The 23,423-nt window shown below is 44.0% G+C and overlaps 1 protein-coding gene across 12 annotated transcripts in view; it reads left to right on the plus strand.

Annotated features, from left to right (window-relative positions):
• The window catches only part of EXOC4 (exocyst complex component 4), an 817,909-nt gene that overhangs the window by 66,061 nt on the left and 728,425 nt on the right, over positions 1–23,423 (plus strand). For all 12 annotated transcript variants that reach the window (XM_040987490.1, XM_040987494.1, XM_040987493.1 and 9 more), the window contains exon 7: positions 8,650–8,824. In XM_040987490.1, the coding sequence (XP_040843424.1) occupies positions 8,650–8,824 (175 nt within the window). The remainder of the gene's footprint in view (positions 1–8,649; positions 8,825–23,423) is intronic.

Consider the following 23,423-nt stretch of genomic DNA (forward strand, 5'->3'; position numbering starts at 1 on the left):
TTAGTTTTCAGTGTGAACATCCAAGCACTGAGTTCAGTGCTGCTACAGTGCAGCAGTATGTGTTCTGTGGTCACTGCCTTTCTGCCTTCCTTGAAGGTCCCGGCAGATGAGTGCTAGAAACTGTGTGTATCTTTGTCTTTGCTTCATGACAAGGTCCAACAGTTTCTTGGCTGGAACCATGAATTTTCCAGCCACCTGAGTAATTGAAGGTTCCCTGGATGTTAAGTTTAGATTCAGGTAGTCTTATCTCTCCTTCAATATGGAACTATCTTTTCGTTTGATGCTGAAGCATTGCATCCTGTGTACTTCTTGCCCTGTGTTGCCGCGACTGATGTTCTGTCCTTGGCTCTTTGCCTGTTTCCATGGTGGTGCTCGAAAGATGAGGCACACAGGGAGACCTTGGGGTGGGAGGTTGGCCTGCGATCTGCAAGAATAACTAGCATTTTACTTGTAAGAAGTCTTCAATGATTTTTAAAATCTGTCAAAGACAATTGGACTTGTGTGTAAGGAACAAATACTTTTCTTCATCTTGACACTTTTATTTTTTTTGCTTAAAATAGATTCTGCTGCAGTATTAGTAAAGTTATCTCTGAATGCATGTATCTTTCAGCTTGTAACCGTACATCTTCAGATGTTCATGTTTAAACTGAAGAAGATATAATTTTTGTGAAATATTTTCTACTGTGAGTTTCCCCGACCACAAGATTATAATCTGTAATGCGTATTGTCGCAGCACTCATCTTTCATCAGGGTTCTCTCCCATTTTGCTGCAGCTCATTTTTCATTCCTCCATTCAGCAGATCCTGCCTGCCTGTCTTCTGCTAGATATTGTGACAGATGCTATCATACAGTGGTGAGTCAGGAACACTTCTTAGTTTGGAAGCAGCTGTTACCCTTGCTAAGTAGACGGTCCACAGGAGGAAAGGAGACTAGTTGGAGGACTGTCTGACATGGCCAGCTTAGTAATGGCCATGCATTGGAAGAGGCTGTTTGAGAGCCAGTCAAGAGTTTGGAAGACCTGTTGGCTCTGAGGAAAGGGTGTAGCTGGTAGGTGTTGACTGGGCCAGCAACACCATTCCCTGACGTTGGGGACCTGGAGAAGCAGGCCTGGGAGGATGTGCTGTGTGCTTCAGTCCACGTGGAAGACAGGATTGGGAGTGGTTAGCAAGTGGATGAGCTCACCTAGAGGAGGCATGAGGACTGAGGAGAGTGTAGCACTGAAGGAACAGGCTAGGAAGTTCCTCCTTAGAAGGAGCAACTGAAGGGGCAGAAGGAAATGAGAGGAGTGTAGAGTTGTGGAACCAGTGAGACAGTGTTTCATGAAGTGGGGAGTGTGCAGCAGCATTGAGAGTTGTGGCTGTATGATTACAGACTGAAGCTTTGGTGAGTTGCAGAAAATGAGTATCCAAGACTTTAATAAGAACTGTTAGAGGAACATCACAGCCAGAGACCTGTCTGCAGTGAGCAGCGGGCAGGTCTGGTGGCCTCTTTCCAGCCTTGGTTTCCTAACGCCTAGAGAATTGAGACCTGTTTGAGCTCTCTGTCTCTTATATTGTTTCTTTTTGTAACAGCCCTGAAAAGATTCTCCACCCTTGTTATCTTTGAACTCCAGTTTCCTTTCTATAAAATGGAGACAAATGTAGCTGTTTGTTTCTTCTCTCTTCTCTCTCCTTCTTGAAAACCACACTTCCTGAGAGACAGAGATCTTTCATCGCCTGGCCCATCCCCAGATGGTCTCACTTTCTTGAGCTGGGCAGGTCTAAAGTAAGGAACCGGTAGCTTCCTCTGAGTTCCCACATGCTGCAGGGGACTGAGCAGCTGGCCGTCCTCTGCTGCTTGCCCAGGGGCATCAGCAGGCAGCTGGAGGTGATTGGAACAGCAGGGAATTCACCTGGCACCCTATGTGATGATGGCACTTTGGGTGACTTTACCTGCTGTGACAGCGTCTACTCCCTTGTATGATTTATGTATTTGTTTACAGGTGTTAGAGGGAGATACACACAGAGAAGTCTTCCACTTGCTGGTTCGTTCCCCATATGGCTGCGATAACCAGAGTTTAGCCAGAGCGAAGCAGGCACTTCTCCCAGGTCTCCTGCTCACTCAGGTGGCAGGGTCTGGGCACATGGACCATCTAGTGTTGCTTTTCCAGGCTCCTAGTGACAAGTAGAGTATCTTCCACAGGGCATGGCATCCTAACAGCTTGTGACTTTACACACTTGTTCCACACTGGTTCCTGTGGTGACTATTGGAGGAGGCACCAAGTGCCATGCTGGCATGCTGTTGCATTTAGTAGAAGTGTCATCGCTAGCTTAGCTGGCCCTGTTGCCCTTGGTGTGCTGTTGTCATCATCGTCAGTCACCGTGTCGTTCACTTACGACACCTTTAGCTGCCTGTGTCACATAGAGGTGGGACCCTTGCCTGCACATGTCAGGATCTTGCTGCATACAGGATGTCCTGCAGTGTGCTCATCTTTACTTCAGAACTCAGTTGTCTACTCAGTTTGCCTGTTTTCCTCATCTGGACACTGGACCGTCTGCTGGGGAGAAGCCTGAGACAGTAGCTCTGTTCTTGTGTTCCGGCTCCGGAGGCCATGCACTGGGCAGTTGGTCACTTTTCTCGGTTCTCTGTAATTATGTTGTTTTATTGGAAGGGACTACTGTAGGAACTTAGAAGAAAGGGAACATTGAACTTTATTCTGTGAATTGGCCGGTTTTATGTTATAAACTCATCCATCTGACTTGATCAAAGGGAGGTGTTTATTAGCATATTATGGCATCTCTGAGGGCAGCCAAGGCTTTGCTACCCAAGTGGGAAGGAGGAGGTGCAGCTGGGCCTGTGGAATGCCTGGAGCAGCTCTCATCTCCTGTCCTGTCCCTGTGGATGGTAACAGCTAACGGAGCATGGATCAGTTTCACACTTCTGGTTTGCTTTCTTTTGAGGGGGTATATGCGTCTACATTTTCCCCTTCTGATTCTCACCAGGAGTAATACCCTCCTTCGCTACTGTGATGCTGTATTAGAATACAATATATAATGCACTGCTACTGACTATTGTGTGATTGTAGAAATAACCTGTGAGTGTGTGTGTGATTTTTTTTTCCTAAAGTGTAGATACTGCAGTTAATTGGAATTCAGATCTCTGAGGTTCTTTGATTCCTGTAAGAAGCCTTTCTTAATCCAGTTCAGCTTCAGGAATCATCAGGTAATCTAATGATCCTGCCTGGTGCTTTGGCTTTCAGGTCAGTAGTGAAAACCTTGATCCTAGCGGGATTTCTCCTGCCGGGCTAATCGTGATGTAATGCTTTGTTTATTCTTTGATTTAATGCTCTGTGGTGCCAGTGCTCAAGAGATGATCTCAGCGTGGCTTTGTGCACTCCCAGCATTCCGAGTCTGCAGCCAAGGACAGACACTCGTGTTCGCAATCCTGTGTTCTCTGGGTGAATGGAGAGTGAGCACAAGTTAACTTAGTCCAGCTTCGCTCTGGTAGCTCTAGATTGGGCCAGGCTAGCGCAGATTTGCATCTCACCAAGTGTTTTCTTATCTCTCTTACTCTTGGGACCCCAGGGTGATCTTGCTTCTCCTCCTTTGCAGGCAGTGTCAGTGCTGGTGGGAATCGAGGTGTCTCCTGGAAAGTGCAGGATTCCATCTTGGCTGTTAGCTAAGCTAAGCACCCTTGAGCACCTGAGTGCAGCTCCCTGGCCGAGGTCACCCGGGACCTCGGGCTGTCCATTTCTCTCTTCCTTATCTGGCTTCCATGTAGCATTCCACTGCTGCTGCTTTCTGTCTTCTGAAACATTGTTTGGTTTCTTTCTTCTTCCCTAGCTCTTTCCTTAATTATCTTTCCTATGGTGCTTTTTCCTGGGGAATTGGCTCTGACCCCTGCTGGCTTTTCATAAGGTGCCTGTTCTCTCTGAGGGTTCTCAAATATTTACCACATTTTAACTGACCAGTATTGGACTCTCTCCTGAATTGCAGAGATGCACTTCAGCTGCTTGGGGACATGATGCTTGAACATAAGGTAGTCAGCTTTCTATCTCCTTCCAAATCTGCAGCTTGACTTTGATTCTCTCAGGGGAGTTCCACCTCGGGAGTTGCTCAGGCCTGAGACTCAGCTCCATCAATTGTGCTGTTTACTAAGCTGGTTCTGTCCACACCCTGATCTGATATTGCCAGCAGAGCAGTATTAATTAAGGCTTCAATTGTATAGCTAGGGATATTTGGAAAAATTGAACTCCCCCCCCCCCCCATAATTAAAGGTTTAGTAAGAGTTACTGTTGAGCAAAAATGGAAATCTTATAACAAACAAATCAAGTGAAGCAAAACAACTATTTAGTTGGTAGGAAGAAATGCAAGGAATTGGCTATCACAGTACTTTACTCTTTGAGATGCTAGTTTCCTTGTTTAGGGGGTGGGGAGGGGAAGGCTGTCAAGTTTTATGTATTAGAGGGAGGGAGGTGGGGATAGAGAGACAGAGAGGACTCCCATTCATTGATTTGTTCTCCAGATGAGTGCGAGGGCCAGGGCTGACCAGAGGGAGGCTGTCGGCCCTGCTGGGTCCCAGGATCAGCACCAGCAGTCACTGGGGTCTAACCCAGATTTCCAGTGGAAGATAGGCATTTTAACTAGGATCTTAACATCTCTTCCTCCTCCTCCTTTTTCCCACTTATTTCTTCTTCACCACTGGGCCCTCATCGTCCTTCCTGTTGCTTTTGTTGTTGAAACAGCTCTCTGGAACTATAATACATGTGTCATAGAGCTTACCTGTTGGATGTGTTCAATCCCAGTGACTTACGGTACATTCCCAGGGTTTTGTGAATGCCACCACTGTCTTGTTCCCGATCATTTTTGTTCTTCTAAAATAAATCCCACATACTTGTCAATCTCCCTTGACCTTGCCTACGCACTCCAAGTGAACACTAATGTGCTTTCTGTTTCTAGAATTTTCCTATTCTGGACCTTTCATATCAGAAGAGGCTTGTGTGGTGGCAAGCCTTGGACTTCACATTTTATGTGCAGGTTTCACCTTGCGCTGTGTCTGAGTACCTCATTCCTTTTTATGGCTGAAGAAGAAATTCTGTTGTGTGATTCAGCAGTTGGAATAAATTAGATAAAGTAAATAGATAAATTAGATAATAAATTAGATAAATAAATTAGATTGTTTCTACTTTGGGCCATTACAAATAATGCTACCTGTTGTCTGTGATTTTTGGGTGTGGTGTTTTTATTTCTCTTAAGTGTATACCGAGGAATAGAATCACTAGGTCTATATTGTAAGATTTTGATAACCTGCCAAAACTTGTCCCCAAAATGCTTGTGTACTATTTTGCAGTCCTGCCTGTACTGTGAGAGTTCTCATTTCTGTATATCCTTGCCAACACGTTTTATTGTTTGCCTTTTTGATGACAGCTCTTCTGGTGAATTCAATACTATCACATTTTATCTTGATTCACACTTTTCTGAGAGCCTTTGTTTTGGAGCTGTGATGGCTACACAGTAGGAACATGCCTGCTCCTGCAGGGTGGCGGGAGCTGGCACTGAATCAGTGTTTTTTTTTTTTTCAAAGATTGCTGTTTCTGTAGTGTTAATGGATACTATAGCTCTCATCTGATACCCCATTTGCCTGCTGGGTCTGACTTTCTAAGTGGAGTCCTGCCTTTGAAAGGTTGCTGGATTGTCGCCGTCATTGACTGCCAGCCCAAATGTGTGCAGCGCTGCAGCTTGGTGATTCTGGCAGTAACCAGAGGGGTATCCTGTGCAGTGCATCCTGCAGGTGTCTGGGGTGTGGAGGGCCTCGTGCCACTGGACTCTGGATCCCATGATGCTTTAGGCTCCGAGTGTCGTGGATGAAGAGTTTCAGAGAGTGCTAAGCTGTAGTACCTGAGCACTTAGCCTTAATTTTGTCAAACGAGGATTTTTACCAATGTTCTTGCCATCGTGGCAGAAAATAACTGCGATTTCCCCATCAAGAGAATATAAAAAGTGTAAAATTAAATAAATTTATCTGCGAAAAATTAGTATATTATTTTTGTCTTATTTTTTCTGTTCATTACTTAAAATGCATTATGATGTATGGATTTCTGTGTGGGAACCACAGTCTTACATGCTTACCATAGACCTTCTTTTTGAAAGCTAGAACCTTCCTTTATCAAGTATTCCCCATGAGTGATACCAGCTTCCTTCCTTTTTTTTTTAAGATTTATTTATTTATTACTTTAAAAAATAATCTTACTTAGTTGATGAGGGTACAAGGGTTAAGGGCTACAGGAAAGTGGGTAATGCCATAGTTTCTGCACTAATATTTTTTTCCCTGTATCTGGGGTCAGGGGAGAAACGAAGGGAAAAGTCCCACCCAGCCTCCCACCCATCCCTGGTCCCCGATGTGTGGCATCCTCCAAGGGTCCTGCTAAAGCAGTTTTGATAGTTCAACAGTTCTGGATTGCTGACAATCTTGCCGTTCCAGTCACAATGAAACCTATTCAGAGTCCACTGGCTGACAGTCTCTTTATGGTTGGGGTTCTGAGATCAGCAGTTCAGTTGGAGGGATCTCCAAATAAACTTCATCTGAGATGATCCCATACCTGATTCTTGTGTGAGTTTGCCAGTACAGGATCTGGCACAGTCCGTCTCCCCAATCATCTTATACACATACTGGTTGTTGCAATTGCTGGATCAGTTCTGTTTCCAGCCCTGTCTTCCACTTGAACCGATGGGTGTTGTAGTCCAGCTCGACCCTACCCACTTCATACTCGGTTCTCACGCAAAATAACCAGTGGGAGCTGCAGCCTAGTTGGGGTGACTCCCCATAACCCCCACTAGGCCTGCTCCCTACCCTGGTTCCCATGCATGTCAGTATGTACCACAAGCTTGTTCAGTCCATCCCACACCCCATTTAGTACTTGTCAATGGGCATTGAAGCTTAGTTCAACCCAACCAACCTACTATTCAACCAGCTTCCTTTCGATTACTTCCCCACATTGAGTTAGCTGTTTCAGCTGGTTGGCTTAGGCATGTGTTTCTGTATTTTGTACCTTACTTTGATGATGATTGAGCAAGTCTAAAAACACAGGTGAGATTGGAGCTCTTCTGGATTATAATATACATCGACTGGTAAGATTTTTAAGAACACCATCTAAAAGGATGAATTCAATTTTGAAATGCAGTGTGTGACTTCCAGGTTTTGTATATTCTACACTGAATTACACTGTCAAATAGATATTGGGATTTTATCGTGGGATAGTAAGCAGTGTCTCACTGGCATGTGAGTTACCGTAATTGGATAGTAGAGAAGCCGCCTTGGGAATAGATAGGACACTGTACATTTTGATGAGATTGTCCTTATTCCCTCTTGTGGCAATACGATCTTGCTAATTTTTACTGCTGTCAAGCTCTTCTGCTTTTCTTTTCTACTTTATAGGTTAGTTTATTAATCTGTTCCTGAACTAGGAAGTGTAGCCACACAATGAACAATGAAGCTCTTACTGCAGGATTTTCATTCCTGGTATATACATTGAATTCATTCAGCAGATATTTGCTAATCGTTCTCCTGAGTGTGCGTGAGTACACAGAGGTGCATTAAGCCGTGTTTACCCTGAATGTGTAATAATGGAAGTTGGGGGCAAGTATCTGTATAAATGTGTGTGTGCCACAGTGGGGGAGGCGAGACCAAGTCCAGTGTGAGTTCGAAGGAGGAGTGGCCCTGGGATGAGCCTCTCCTGGCTTAGTGGTAAGGCAGTTATTTGACATCCACAACATAAACACACATCTGCAGTCCAAAGTGCAGTGAGAGGTGGTGGCTAAACCAGTGCTTATTCTGGGCCCAGTTGCCTTGCTGCTGCCTTATTTTGTGTCTGAGTATATAAGATCAGTGTAACAGTATGTGTTCAACATGTCTCACTGTGATGAATGAGATACTGTGAGAGGCGGACTGCTGGGCAGGTGTAGGGCTCCTAATCCCTGCACCTTCCCCTCCTCACCGCCCACCCCGTCACCCCCCAACCCGCCTTCCCCTCCTCACCGCCCACCCCCCAACCCCCCAACCCCGCCTTCCCCTCCTCACCCCCCAACCCGCCTTCCCCTCCTCACCGCCCAACCCGCCTTCCCCTCCTCACCGCCCACCCCCCAACCCCCCAACCCGCCTTCCCCTCCTCACCGCCCACCCTGTCACCCCCCTCCCTGTCTTCCCCTCCTCACCGCCCACCCCATCTCAGGACATACATTTCAATGTCAGTAGACATGGCTTTCCTTAACTAAAAGGATTAGTGTCCTTACCAGTGTGACCAAGTTATTAGTAGGCAATAGCATACTCTTTGTGGCATCTTTCCTGTTACTTGAAAAAAAAAAAAGGCCTCAATTCCTTGAGGAAACTGCTTATATGAAAATATTAATGTGATGTTGAAATATGTTAAAGAAATGAAGGCTTATTGAACTGCTTTAGGGTCTTGGCCATTTTTAAGCTCTTGTGACATTTCTATTTTTTAGTAGGAGAGATTTAGGCTTAAATAAGTTTTTAAAAGTTTCTCAGGCCATGCAGCTGTTTGGAATCCAATCTATTGATGTCTCATTTGTGTACTGTTTGTGCTGTAGTGTGCTGCCTCAGACCAGTGGGCTCACTGGCTGTGTGTAAGTGGGATCTGTTTGCTTTGGTGCCTAGGTTGCTGCTGGAGCTGCTGGAGCTGCTGTTTGACAAGTTCAGTGCTGTGGCCTCTGCGCATGCGGTGGTCCTGGGCTACCTGCAGGACGCCGTCAGGACACCAGTGGCTCAGCAGGAAGACGTGAAGCTGTATGACATGGCAGATGTGTGGGTGAAGATCCAGGATGTCTTGCAGGTAAGGGCTTTTATAAAGGCTGTGTGCACTCAGATGGCTTGCCACCTCTAATGGCACCTTGGGAAAAAAAGGATTCTGAAGAAGTGCTGCACTGTGGACAAGAAAATCCTACCTGGGTAGGAGAGCAGTGCTTGCGTGCCCGTGTCACCAGTTCTCCCACCTTCACCATGTGGGTTCCTCTTCTGCTGGGCTCTAAGCAGTCAGGGAGATGCGCTAGAATCTGCCTTTCTGTGGTGGAGATTTCTGCTGAAGCTACTCATGTGTTAACACAACAATATTCTTCACTGTTTATAGACGTCATTTAACTTGATTGTGTCTTTACAGGAATGACATATTGGATTAACTGATAGGTCCAGAGTTTATTTTGCGAGATGAGAAGGTGTATTTGAGATTGGTTGCAGCTCAGAGGCTTGGTATCACTGGTGGTGCAATGCTGCTGAGATGATGTTTAGAAGTTGGGTCACATTTTCTCCCCATGTGCTTTGGCCACATGTACATTAGAAACACGGCTAAGAGTCAGCTGAAGCAGCTTAGGCATGGCTAAATAGAAATGACTTGGTGAGATAGTACCTACTAATAGGAAAAAAACTAAGTGTTTGTGGGGAATTGAAATATATTAACTATGTAGCAATGAAAATACTTGCATGGTGATTTAATCTTTGCAGGAAAAAATAAATCATGAATGTAAATTATAGTCATGTTTGAGAATATAGGCATGCTCCTGGCACATTGAATGATTGGATTCTTGGTGACTCGTTCATTGGATGTTTTGGCACACTGTGCTTTATTGATGATGTGGTAGCAATCATGTGACATCTATTTACTGCTGTGCCAATCACTGTGCACCCGCAGTAGGTATTGGATGAATATTTGTATATTACTTTATTTAACATTCTGTGTCTTTGTTTGTTAATTTGTCATATGGAAATAATACTTTTCGATCACATATTTTTAGGATTTCAGAAATAGAATTAGAGACTTGTGGCTCTAGCCGTGATGAACCTGTGTTTTGCTGTGAGCACTTGTGTCCCTGGCTGGTCTGAGGCCGTCGGCAGGGTCCTCTGGGAGAAGACCACCCATGGGATGAGCATAGACTCCTGTGCTGCTGCTCTGGTGTCATTGGGAACTCTGACATGGGGAAAGTGTAGCCTCAACGGCCGTGGAGTCCCCAAAGAGAGAAGCAGTGTTCAGCCAAAGGAGAGTGACGCTGCTGGACTCATGGCCTGTGATGCTGTGGAGAAGGGAATTGTGTGGGGAGGGCACACTGGGCAGTTTGGGTGCCACTTAGCCCTTGTTGAGATTTGAAGCAGTTCCTGCAGAAGCTTAACAGCGAACAGCCACTGTGAGACTGGGAGCTGGACTGGAAGTTGCAAAAGGCTTCCGAGTGTTTGAGTTCAGACTAACTAGGAGGGGAGCATGCTAGATACGCTGTGCTTTGACTTGTGCCTGCAGGAAGTATTCCTTAGGCCTCAAGCTGAGAGTAACTGCTGCATACCACCAAATTGTGTCTAGGACAGTTTTCTTACAGAGTCTCAGTGAGAAAGCATTAGCAGTGTCTGTCATGCAGTTACTTGTGAGTTAGCAGCAGGGCATGACTCAGCTGGACAGACAATTTGATAAACATTGTCTGAAACAAAGAGCTCACCAAATGGATTTAATATCAGATTGTATTCTATGGAAAGATCACTGGACTCTCAGAATGATTTCCAAGCAAAGCATGAGGAGAAAACAACCCCAAAGAGCAAGTTTACAAATCCCTCCCCTTGTCTGGGCTGTGCATTCTAACATGTACGAAAGGAGAGGAGACGGGGACAGAGGCTAGCAGTTAGGACCAAAAATGCCTCCACATCTGATGACAAAACACAAGCCTGCAGAACCGAGGAGCTCAGTGAATTCCAGTATATGGACACATCGCTGGCGGCGTGCTGAGGACTAAGGGAACTGGTCAGAGCAGTACAGGACAGAAATTGCCCTGTGTGAACATGGTGGCAAAAATGATCGATCTGTCTTATCAGAAATGATGCAAGGCAAAAAGCACAGGTAACAGGGTGTTATCTCAAAAGTGTTGGAAAATGTAAATCTAGGCTTGTATAGTAACTGAAAACCTTTTGAAGTGAAGGTAAAATAGAAGCATTTTCAGGTAAACTAATGCAAAATCAGTTACCTCTAGACACGCCCTTTAGTAAGTGAGGTAGACAGTTTCTCAAGCTGAAGGCAGAGACCAGATGGTCACTCGGACATGCACGGGGAAGTTGTTCAGCAGGCTAGACATTTTTTACATTATATGTGGGTGCTTGAAACAATTCACAGAAAATTGAATCAAATTTTTAGTGTACTTTGGTGTGAAGACATTTTGAAATATAACACACCGCTGATCATAATGTTCAACAAACAAAGGGTAGAAAGATCACTGTTCCTCGGTATAAACAAGGGCTAAACATGCCAGATCGCAAGATGTCTATTTTAATCTTGTATGTGTTTTTGTGTTTCGTGTTAACTACCACAAGGCAGAGCAAGCGGCCACGTGGGTGTGCAGCACATGACAGGAGCTCAACATGAAGTGGCCAGCCTCAGGAGATGCTAGCTGTGGGACAGTTGATGAGAACGGCTGTGTAGCACAGAGCAACGTCTTGTCAGTATGCCGGGGATGGCCACCTCTCCCATCCTGCACTGGGGACGTGGCATCTGGCTTGCTGCCACAGGTGCACCAGAAAGACAGGCACGGGGTGGCAGTACTGAGCAGTTTCTGCGATGACTAAGGACTTGAGATGAAGTGGACCTGAGTGGTTGTTGGAAGCCATATGTTTAGGAATAATCATAGAAGAGATGTTAACCTTTCAGGGAGAGATGGCAGCGAAGAAATGAGTCGCTGAGCCGAGTTGTAGCTCCCTCACCGTTGGCGCTGCTAGAGCCCATGTCCTTTTCAGGGGTTGCTTAAGAACCTTTGTGGACAGCAGATCAGCCAGAAGGGGCTCCAGAGCAAACTTCAGCAAGTAATTGTTCTTAGGTAACTGGCAGTGTTTGCTACAACGACAAGGAAACAAAAGAAGGTTAAATTATGGAGTCGGGAGGTTTTGACTGAGAATTTAGTTGCAAACTTTTAACTTGGGAACTGTGGGGTGAGAGTTTATAGTAATGTTTAGAAGTTCAAATATGAAACAAAGGAATTATTTACTTTTCATATTATCGTAGTGTAAATAAAATTAAATGGAGCTGAGTTTCACTGGACAGTTGTCTTGCCAGAGTTAAATGTCTGTCAGTAGGAAAATAACTGAATGTTCCTCTAGGCAGTTTTCATTTTTCTGTCTTCTGACTCTGAGCCCTTGGCTGATGATCTCTTAACCTGCTGTGATCACAGAGTAGTTTATCTCATTTGAGTTCTTTTACTGATTGACACAAATAAAACTGAAGCTTCATGGCCCTGGACTTGACCTGGTGCTGTCCTTCCTGACTTGGTGGAAATGGGCCCCTATGTTTGGGGTGCAGAGTGAGCGTCCCTTCCTGAACGTTGTTAAATCTGCCATGTGTGTGATCACTGCCGCCGTCTGAGATCCCTGACCAGTGTAAGCCAGCCTCCCTCAGGTATTTTGGAAACTGAATTAATATGGAAGTGAATGAGTTTTTATTTTTTATACCTCCCTCCCCCAGATTCTCCTTCCAGGAAGAATATTTGGCAGGCTAGGGAGACACACTGTACCGTGTCCTGTAGACATGTGAAATTCTGGGCGCGGGACATCTCAGAGCTGTGCTCCTTGGGGTGTGGTGTGATGACTCACCGACCTGCAGAAGTACCTCTGTGAGCAAGGAAGTCACAGAAAGGGAATCTTGAAGTCATTACCAGTACTGTGTGTATCTTCAGTTGTCTTAGTATCTACTTTTCAAGGCTGTATGTTGCTTTTCTTTCCTACAGAAATGCTGTATCCTAATCATTTTCCTCTGTCCTCTAAATATGACTTTAGCTTCCATTTTTAAAAAAAGGGTTTTTTTTTTTTTTCAAAGATGATTTACAGAGAGGAGAAACAGAAAGAAAGATCTGCCATCCATTGATTTGCTTCCCAAATGGCCACAACAGCGAGAGCTGAGCAGATTCAAAGCCAGAAGCCAGGAGCTTCTTCTAGGGTTCTCATGTGGGTGTAGGATCCCAAGGTTCTGGGCCATCCTCTACTGCTTTCCCACGCCACAAGCAGGGAGCTGGATGGGAAGTGGAGCAGCCAGGACATGAACTGGTGTCCGTGTGGGATGTCTGCACTTGAAGGTGGAGGATTAGCCAGTTGAGCCAGTGTTCTGGTCCCAACTTTGCCTTTCCTGTATCAGTAACTTTGGTTATTGTACATTGTTCCTGCTGGCTTTGCCTTCATTTCTGTCTTGACAGTGAAGCATTCACTGATGATTTCTTTTCTAGAATTCAGTGTGCTATTTGTTTTTACGCTTGTACTATCTAACATACATAATGGTCATATTTTTCTTCCTCCAGTTGATCCATATCATTCCTTTTTAATCAGATTAAAGGTCCTCCTGAGGACCGTATTTTACACATCTTTGAATTTCTTACAGTGCTTTTATACTTTGATTTTTCAGTTCATTTTTCCACTAGCTAAGTGTACCAAGGTCTATTCACGGTGGGAGTCCCTCCCCTGGGCCTGCAGTTTGGCATTGCTTCTGTTACGAGGGCAGAGCTCTTGTAGATACACAGTACAAATCTGCTGATTTAAAGTCTGCAGCAGACTGGGTGTTTATGCCCCAGCACCCCTCCCCACACCCGAATTCATCATCTGAAATCTGACTCACAGTGTTATGGTATTTGGATGTGAGGCCTGCGGGAGGTGACTGGGTCAAGTCTCAGCACTCAGGAATGATGAGAGCGGTCCCAGAGAGCTCCCCTGTCGCTTCTGCCATGTGCTCTTTGAGTGAAAATGTGGCTGTTTGTGACCCTGGCAATGAGCCCTTTGCTGGTGCCTTGATCTTGAACTTCCCAGCCTGATAATGCAATACATTTCTCTCTGTAAGCTGTCTGGTCTACGGTATGTTGTTAGAGTCGTCCAAACTCTTAACAAGATTGGATTTTAACTACTTTTTAAATGTGATTCAGAAACTGCAGCAGAAGAATCATAAAACTAGGGCCGACTTGCTATGTTTTCAGGAAACCAGTTTCTTCTGCTTTCTCTTAGACTGGCCTGTAGTGAAAGGTTTCTCTCGGTCAACTGGATTAGCTAAAGCTTTTAGGCAAGGAAGAGGAAATAATCCCGACCGAGAAACCTGTAATAATCGAGACTGTTTCACTATGGCTGCTGATTATCCAGTACTCATTGATTGGCAGGTGTCATGGGTTTCAGTCATGGGTTTAACAATAATTGATTTGGAAGACTAGAGAAAATCTGTTCGAACACTGTTCATTCTGAAAAGCTTTAAAATTTATATTTTTCTACAAGATCGATAGCCTTTTCAATACTGTTTTTGCTACAGCTCAGGGGGTTTGATTTTTTTAAATTTTCGTTCATTCAAAAAAAGCTTTTGTTTATATTAATTTCCTCGCAGACTCATAGGGCACACAGTAGCATTGTTTGCTTCAGGAAGGTCTTTGATTTTTCTTTTTCATTTCTTCAGCGACATATTAGTCATTCACTAGCATGTTGTTTAGCTTTATGTTGTAAATCTTCTATTTTCCTCTGTGTTGTTGATTTTGTCTTATGGCTTTTCGTTAAGGGGATGCATTGTAACTAGGTAGTGGAGGCTATCACATACAGATATAAAGATACAATACAGTGTGCCTCTTCTGATGAATTGTAGGTGAACTCCCAAGGAAACTGTTGGATGTATTTTGAGAACAGGATGTTGAACTCTGCCATTGCCCATGCCTGTAATGTCAAGATACACTTGAGTAGAAGAATGATGAACTATGATTAACTGTGAAGGACTATACTATTTTAGTGATATGTGGGAAATCAGTGGGTTAGGGTGGGAATTTGAGGAGGAGTAGGGAAATTCCAGAGCCTATAGAACCTATCCTGGAATAATAAAATAAGTTAATTAAATTAAAAAATTCATTTTGAATTTTGAATTTCTTTATTAAAAATGTCCTCTGTATCTTAATGTACCTGAAATGCTCCCCAATCAGTTAAAGCTCAGGAATACTTGAGGGATGCTGTGGCAGTGTAATTATTTTTGGTAAATGACACCTCTTTCTGTAGAATTACCGGTGCTTCCACTGTGTGATTCTTTGGAATAAATGCTGGCTCATGAGAGCGTGCGCCTCACCGAAGGGGCAGCTCCGGGTGAGGGGTATGGAGGTGCTCTCTCAGTGTGGTTTGTGAGTGTTTGTGGCTCTCTTGGGCATGAGGTCCTGGGGAAATGTGAGGCTTTTTATTGCAGCTCCTGCCCTACTCTACAGAGCCGTGCCAACCTCATTGATGATTCTTCTGCATAATGAAAGAATTAAACAAAAAAGTCATCTTAATTTTCGGCTCCATTAGAGATGCAAGAATCAAAAAAAGATGTTTGCCAAATGTGAAGAGACTAAACTGGGAGGAGGAAGAAATTTTAATTTCAAGCTTCAAGTGAGTGTAACAAATAATCTAGCGTAAAAGAAGACCTTGCCAACATTGCCTGGCAATGTCCAACATTGCAAAAAGTTGGAAAAGGGAAACTGCAAGAATATGAAGTTAAAATAGTGATCATTGGGTCAGTTGCTACTGAGAGCTCACATGTAAACATGCCCAGTAGGTCTGTAGTGATTCGTATAATCTTGCTATGATTACTGAATTTTTATGTTTCTGTTGGTCAAGGACTCGATTGTTTTTTTCCTACCTGGCAGCAATGAGGAAAGATAAGAAATAAGTCTGTTTGCTTGCAGGGTCGTATGAACTTCTGAAGTGAAAAAGGGTATTTAAATCATTGCACCTTAAGGAAAGTTTACATTGTTTTTTCATATAGTCTTATAAACACCGTCGTGATGTGCGCCAAGACGACTGTCCCCTTCAGGGGTCATTAATCAGAGGATGTGTATGTGCTTTGCTGTGCGGAAGAGCCTGGCCGTCCTGTCCTACCTGCTATGCTCTTGAGTTTGTCTGTTTTGTCCCCCTTCACCCATGGCCAGCCATGCTGCAACTGAGGCACACTCTCAAGAGACAAGTTAGTAGGCTCCCAGACTTGGAATTGTTAGGATATGTCCTGAAATTATTCACAGTAAAGAATTATGTGACTCTGGTGTCAGTTTTAGTGCTCAGGTTTTCTCTTTCTCTTTTTTTGTAAAGAAAATTACACACACACTAACATTTTACACGTATGCAGGATTTCGAAAGGACCAGGCCATCTGTTTATTTTTTCTGTATTTCTGTGGGTATTTCGTCTGACATTGAATCATTTGAGATTTGTACAAAATAACTTGTGCTAACATTGTATGGAAAAGGATGGAAGGCAATCCAAAAATTCCTGCCTTGGGGATTGTTTATCTCTCAACTCAGCAGGTACCTTTTTTTTTTCTGTCTCCTTCCTCCCTCCCGGACCTAGGGTGTGGATGCGGATAGTGAGTAATTCAGCCTGGACCTATGTGCTAGCTAGGGACTATCTGATGGTTCACTCACTAAATAGTGGCAACAACGAACACCCAGCTGGGGCCAAAGCCAGGAGCCAGGAACTGAGATCCGGCCTCCCAGTGATTGAACCGTCACTGTGGCCTTCCAGGGCCTAGAGGAACCAGAGCTGGTTCAGGATTGAAGCTTGACCTGCGCCTGTGATGCAGAACGTAGGTTTCTTAGTTACTGCCTCACCCGCCCCCGACGGTCTGACTGCATGTGTGTGATATTATCATATCCCCCTGACAGTCTGACTGTATGTGTGTGTGTGATATTATCATATCCCCCCGACAGTCTGACTGAATGTGTGTGTGATATTATCATATCCCCCTGACAGTCTGACTGCATGTGTGTGTGATATTATCATATCCCCCTGACAGTCTGACTGCATGTGTGTGATATTATCATATCCCCCTGACAGTCTGACTGCATGTGTGTGATATTATCATATCCCTCCGACAGTCTGACTGCATGTGTGTGATATTATCATATCCCCCCGACAGTCTGACTGCATGTATGTGTGATATTATCATATACCCCTGACAGTCTGACTGCATGTGTGTGATATTATCATATCCCCCTGACAGTCTGACTGCATGTGTGTGATATTATCATATCCCCCTGACAGTCTGACTGCATGTGTGTGATATTATCATATCCCCCTGACAGTCTGACTGCATGTGTGTGTGATATTATCATATCCCCCTGAGAGTCTGACTGCATGTGTGTGATATTATCATATCCCCCTGACAGTCTGACTGTATGTGTGTGTGTGATATTATCATATCCCCCCGATGGTCTGACTGCATGTGTGTGATATTATCAAATCCCCGACAGTCTGACTGCATGTGTGTGTGATATTATCATATCCCCCTGACAGTCTGACTGTATGTGTGTGTGTGATATTATCATATCCCCCTGACAGTCTGACTGAATGTGTGTGTGATATTATCATATCCCCCTGACAGTCTGACTGCATGTGTGTGTGATATTATCATATCCCCCTGACAGTCTGACTGCATATGTGTGATATTATCATATCCCCCTGACAGTCTGACTGCATGTGTGTGATATTATCATATCCCCCTGACAGTCTGACTGCATGTGTGTGATATTATCAAATCCCCCTGACAGTCTGACTGCATGTGTGTAATATCATATACCCCTGACAGTCTGACTGTATGTCTGTAATATTATCATATACCCCTGACAGTCTGACTGTATGTGTGTGATATTATCAAATCCCTGACAGTCTGACTGCATGTGTGTGTGATATTATCATATCCCTCCGACGGTCTGACTGCATGTGTACATGATATAATGAAATCCTCCCCCACCTTATCTGATTTCCCTGTTTAATTCTTTGGGAAGAGCTTTGTTCCTTTGTGTCAGCATGAGAACCTGTCTGGGTAGATCATGGTGTCAAGAATTACTGTTACTAGACGAAGCTTTGTCAAGTGTGGTCCCCAGTCCAGCAATGTCTGCATCACTTGGGAACTCATCAGAAAAGTAAATGTAGCATTCTTTCCAAGACCCATTGATTTAAAAACTCTTGGAAAATAGATCTGTGTTTTGAAAGTCTCCCTGGTTATTCTGGCATGCAGGAGAACAGCAAAATTAGACACTACTGTGATGAGGAAATGCTAATGTTATTTCAAGAAACTTGAGCACTCACTCACTGATGCTGATGAACATGACCTGAGCTAGGCCTTCCACATATTATCTATCGTAACACTTGAGAGCTCGGAGTGCCGTGTGATTAGGTGATGACATTGTGTCCAGGCTCCTGGGTTGGTCAGCAGGGTCTAATGACTTGGAACATTTTCTTTTAAACCTTTTTACTTTAATGCTCACCCTTTGCATTTACTTTATTCAGTTGTATTACACTTTTAGTTTATTTAGAAGAGTACGTACTGAGGTCAGATGTTCATTTCTATCACATTTTTAGATACTCCTTTAGAGTCTTTTTTTTCTTTTCCTAAGTTTATCTTTTTATTTGAAAGGGAGGGTGACAGGGATAGTGAGAGAGATTGAGAAAGTCTGAGCACACGTGCAGGTCTGCTGATTCACTGACCACGTGCCTGTCACAGGCCAGGAGCTTACCGTGGACTGACCACATGCCTGTTACAGGCCAGGCGGGCCAGGAGCTCACCGTGGGCTGACCACGTGCCTGTCATAGGCCAGGTGGGTCAACTCAGGCCAGAGCCAGGAGCTCACCATGGGCTGACCACGTGCCTGTCAAACAGGCAGGTCAGGAGCTCACCGTGGGCTGGCCACATGCTTGTCACAGGCCAGGTGGCCCAGGAGCTCACTGTGGACTGACCACGTGCCTGTCACAGGCCAGGCTGGAGCCAGGAGCTCACCATGGGCTGACCACGTGGGTTGCCCAGGTATGAGTCCTTGAGGGGTCAGCTGCTGCTGACTCAGACTGGGAGTGCAGACTGACTGCATTGCAGACCCTGTTAACGTGGGATGTGTGCTCCCTGCCCATCCCCTAATCCTTTCCCTTAGGGTGGTTTGTGGAGATCCTAAAAGCAGAATCAGAAAGCTGAGTTTGTTGCCCACCGCTGTTTGTTACTAAGCTCCACATTCTCAGCTGCATTCCTGAGATCCAGAGAGAATTGCTCAGTGCAATTTAGATCTGTGCAGTGCAACTTGAACTTAGTGACCTGACTTTATGTTCTCTAAATGGAAATATTTACATGTTTTTAAGGGACCATCTTGTGCCTTAATTAGTGTCTCTAAACTGATTAAAGAATGTAAAATGGTGTTTAAGTGCTTATTAGTTTTAAATTCCATTTATAAAGGTTAAGATAGATAACTCAATGATCGCTGTCATCATCATTTAGCTTTTGTGCACCATTTGTTTCCAGGGTGTTTTATTTATGTAAATCAGCTGGTCCTGCCGGCATTCCTTTAAATTATGTCACTACTATTTGAATTGTTGCCATTTTAGTTTGTCATTATTTCAGCCATACCACCTACACCTTATTAAAAGAGAAGTGATTAATAGCTTTAAACACAAAATGTAAACATCTTTAAATTCCTGTGTATAGCTAGGTTTGTGGAACTACTAAGCTGGCTGTAGGAATGTGTTGGAAAATTAATTTACTTCCTATGTACAAATGGAATATGTTTTCTCTTCCATTCCTTTTATCTGATTTTTAAATATGTATATTTAAAGATGTGCTTATTTACTTGAAAGGTATGGCGAGAGAGTGATTGATTGATTCTCTCTGCTGTTTTACTCCTCAAATGGCTGAAGCACCTAAGACTAGACCAGGCTAAAGGCAGGAGCCAGGAGCTTCATCCGTATTTCCCATTTGAATGGCAGGGACCCAAGTACTTGGGCCTTCCTCTGCTGCTGTCCCGGACACATTAGCAAGCAATTGCTTTAAAAGTGAAGCAGTCAGGACTGGTCCCAGCACTCAGTGTGGGATGCCATTGCTGCAGATAGTAGCTTAGTGTTCTGTGCTACAGTATCAGTGTGTGTGTATGTATGTGTGTATATGTATGTGTGTATATGTATATGTGTATGTATGCAGTATATGTATATATACACATGTGTATTATTCATTACAAGTATTGAATTTCACATTTTCATGAGGTGAACATATTCATGTAATCAACACTTTTTGGCCCAGAAGACAGTATGCCACCATATCTCTAAAGCTCTCATCATTTGTTCATGGAATGTCACAATAAGTGCTGCACACTGGAGATACACAGATTAGCCTGGTTGTAATTATGTGAGTGAGCAGCTTTCCTGTTCAGTTGCTGCTTCAGTTAGGAAATTCATTCCTATATTCCAGGAACATTGCTTCACTACTTTAAAGTTGCAAAAGAGATACACATAAGATATGCTTTCTGGGTTATAGAGACAAAATGTGCTGCTCTACACCATGGAGTCAACTTCAGGTAGTACTAAAGTCTGCTTTTAAAGATTTTGAATCCACCTAACAATTCATACAGTACCAACAATTGTTGAGTGTCCTCCCTGTGCAAGGCAGAGTGCCCAGTGCTTCCATTTTATACTCTTTAGTTTCCACAGAAGACATTGGGGCTAGGGGAGGCAGAAGTTAGCCTGATGCATCACAGTTTTATTTCATCATTTACCTATTGAAGAGAGTCTGCATTTAAAAAATTTTTTTATTAGAAAGGCAAGTTTACAGTGAGAAGGAGAGACAAAGATCTTCAGTATGCTGGTCATTCTTCAAATGGCCAAAAAGGCCAGAGTTGAGCTAATCTGAAACCAGATAGTTCTTCTAGGTCTCCCACCGAGGTACAGGGTCCCAAGGGTTTGGGGCATCCCCTGCTGTTTTCCCAGGCCACAAACAGGGAGCTACATGGGAAGTGGAGCAGCTGGGACCTTAAGCAGTGCCCGTATGTGTTGCCAAAGCTTGAAGGTAGAGGATTAGCCAACTGAACCATTGTGCCAGCCCCAGGAGGTAGCAGTCTTGAAGACATATTAAGTCTGGGGACCAAGAGCAGAGATCAGAGTTAGAAGACTGTTATGACCAATAGCCATGAATTAAGATTGGTTCTAAAACAAGGATATTTATCTACTTGAAGGTATGGCCCTGGAGGAGTCAGTTTGTTGGTATGTTAGTGATTTTTTTTTAATATATAATCTACTGTACTAACAATTTAAAATTAGTTGGTACTACCACCAATTACCTGCCTTAAGTACATCTTGTTATGAAACTCATCACTTTGCCCTTCTGCTTACGAGTTACCTTCTAATTATTTGGGACTCGCCTGGAATTTTAGCTTTTCCCTTTCACAGCAGCGTGATTACATGAGGTTATTGAATCTAGTTTATAGTTGGCTGTCATGGCCTGACATACTCCATGATTTTTAAAGTGGAAGCCTAATCTGTGTGAGGGCTTGATTTTGATGTTGTCTTCCCAGTTTTGGCTCTTGTCTGTAACAATTATCTAGGGTTCGTCTTGGGTCCCTCTTCTGTCACCCCATGAAAAGTCTTGTTACTCTTTGGCGTTTCATTGAAGCTTCATTAACTAGGTGAGAGCACAACTGGTAAAGTAATGGGTATTCTGAAAGAGGCCTTGTATAAGAGAAGATAGAGTAATAAGGAAAAACAGAGGCTGGAAGAAAGGACATGTAAGACGGAACAGTGAGTTCCCTTGAGGCTGAGCAGTGGGAGAAGTCCCCGTGAGTCCCCGTGAGGCTGAGCAGTGGGAGAAGTCCCCATGAGTCCCCGTGAGGCTGAGCAGTGGGAGAAGTCCCCATGAGTCCCCGTGAGGCTGAGCAGTGGGAGAAGTCCCCGTGAGTCCCCGTGAGGCTGAGCAGTGGGAGAAGTCCCCGTGAGTCCCCGTGAGGCTGAGCAGTGGGAGAAGTCCCCATGAGTCCCCGTGAGGCTGAGCAGTGGGAGAAGTCCCCATGAGTCCCCGTGAGGCTGAGCAGTGGGAGAAGTCCCCGTGAGTCCCCGTGAGTCCCCGTGAGGCTGAGCAGTGGTGCTTGCGCAGTGTTGGAAGCTGAAGTTGGATTCCCAACCTCTTTGCGTGGTCTCAATGTAAATGTGTTGGGAAAGTCCTTCATGCTTTCTTTGGTCACAAGAGTTGGCATGATTTTTTTCAACCACTCTGGGATTTCCTGTCAATTCTTACTATCATTGCCATACCCTGTTGTTTCTGGGTGTCAGATCCCACATTTTTTTAGCTATGGTGTGAAGCAGTTGAGTCCGCTTTTTGTGACTTTTGTGCAAATATTCAAATTTAGAGCACTGTCTGTTTTCTTTCTGGTCTCCAGTTAAATGTTTAGCTTCTCAGTGGGTTTAGTTATCTGAAATTTTTGTCTTTCTTAATGTTGACAGTGTCATTTATGTTACGTTCTTCAGTAATCAAGAAGACAAATAGTTAGGATTTTTCATTGAGAAATTTTTAAATGAAGAAACTAATAGTATTTACAGTGGTTTCTACGTAACTTTTTGGGGAAGGGTTCCCCAGTTTTACTTAATAAGAAGTTAAACGCTTCTTCAACCTTTTAATCTCTTCTGAATGCGTTGTTTTTAATAGTGTAGTATTACAGTGGAGCTGGAATATGAATTATCCCTTTTAAGGAAAATCACTATCTAGAACACATTAGCATTGCCTTCTCTAAGAATCATGATAACATGTTTTCACCTAACAAAAGAGGGTGGGCAGAAAAGTAGCTAAGAAATAGTTGCTAGGATTGGTTTGTAATTAAAGGCTTTGTAAAGCCCCTGGGGAAAGTAGAAAAAAGGATGAGTTAAGAGTCTGTAAGTTTGTTATTCCTTTACTCAGTAAGTATATAGTGGGAAAGGTTTATCTCTGGAAAGTATTTAAAACAAGAGCAAGCAATAATTGTATTATGTTGCCCAGATGTTCTGACCTACTCATGTAGGAAGGCCCAGTGTTGATTCTTGCTGTCTGTGCTTACGCAGTTGAGTGCTTTATGTTTCTCATAAATGGGAAGCATTGTGGAGTTCCTGCTTGCCATAGGTATGGGCTTGACTCTAGGGAGTAAGTTGTGGGCGGGTCCTGTGATTCAGAGATTCTCACATTTTCCCAAGCAGAGCAGTCCCCTGGGATCCTCTTGGCATGCAGAGCTTCTGAGGTTGGGTTAGATAATTTTCCATTCTCACAAGCTCTCTGGTGATGGCAGTGATGTCTTGGGCCTGTTTGGTTAATTCGGTGTCGTGTTCTCAAACTTAGTAACTTCTGATCCAGATGTTCCATGTCAAAAAATCCCTTATCAATGACAAGAGTCTAACAGTTGTACCCTTTGTGGCTCTAGAATGGTCATGTTTCTCTGCAAGGCTTTCATTCTGTCTCCTCAGGCGCTGTCTCCTCGTCCTGATGGGGTGCCGGTGCTCTTAGGGTTCGGGTTAATTCAGCCTCATGGCTGCTGACGCCATCTTTCTAAAGAACGAATACTTGATTGACAGAAAACTCTGCAGGTTGAGTCCAGATTCTTTTCTGCATAGCATTCAAGGCCTTGCTTGAGTCTGGCTGCAGTAACTTTACATGTCTCTTTAGTTCTTTGGT

This window comes from Ochotona curzoniae, unplaced genomic scaffold (genome assembly GCF_017591425.1).
Source record: "Ochotona curzoniae isolate NIBS_2020 unplaced genomic scaffold, NIBS_Ocur_1.0 contig_4692, whole genome shotgun sequence".
Lineage (NCBI taxonomy): Eukaryota > Metazoa > Chordata > Mammalia > Lagomorpha > Ochotonidae > Ochotona > Ochotona curzoniae.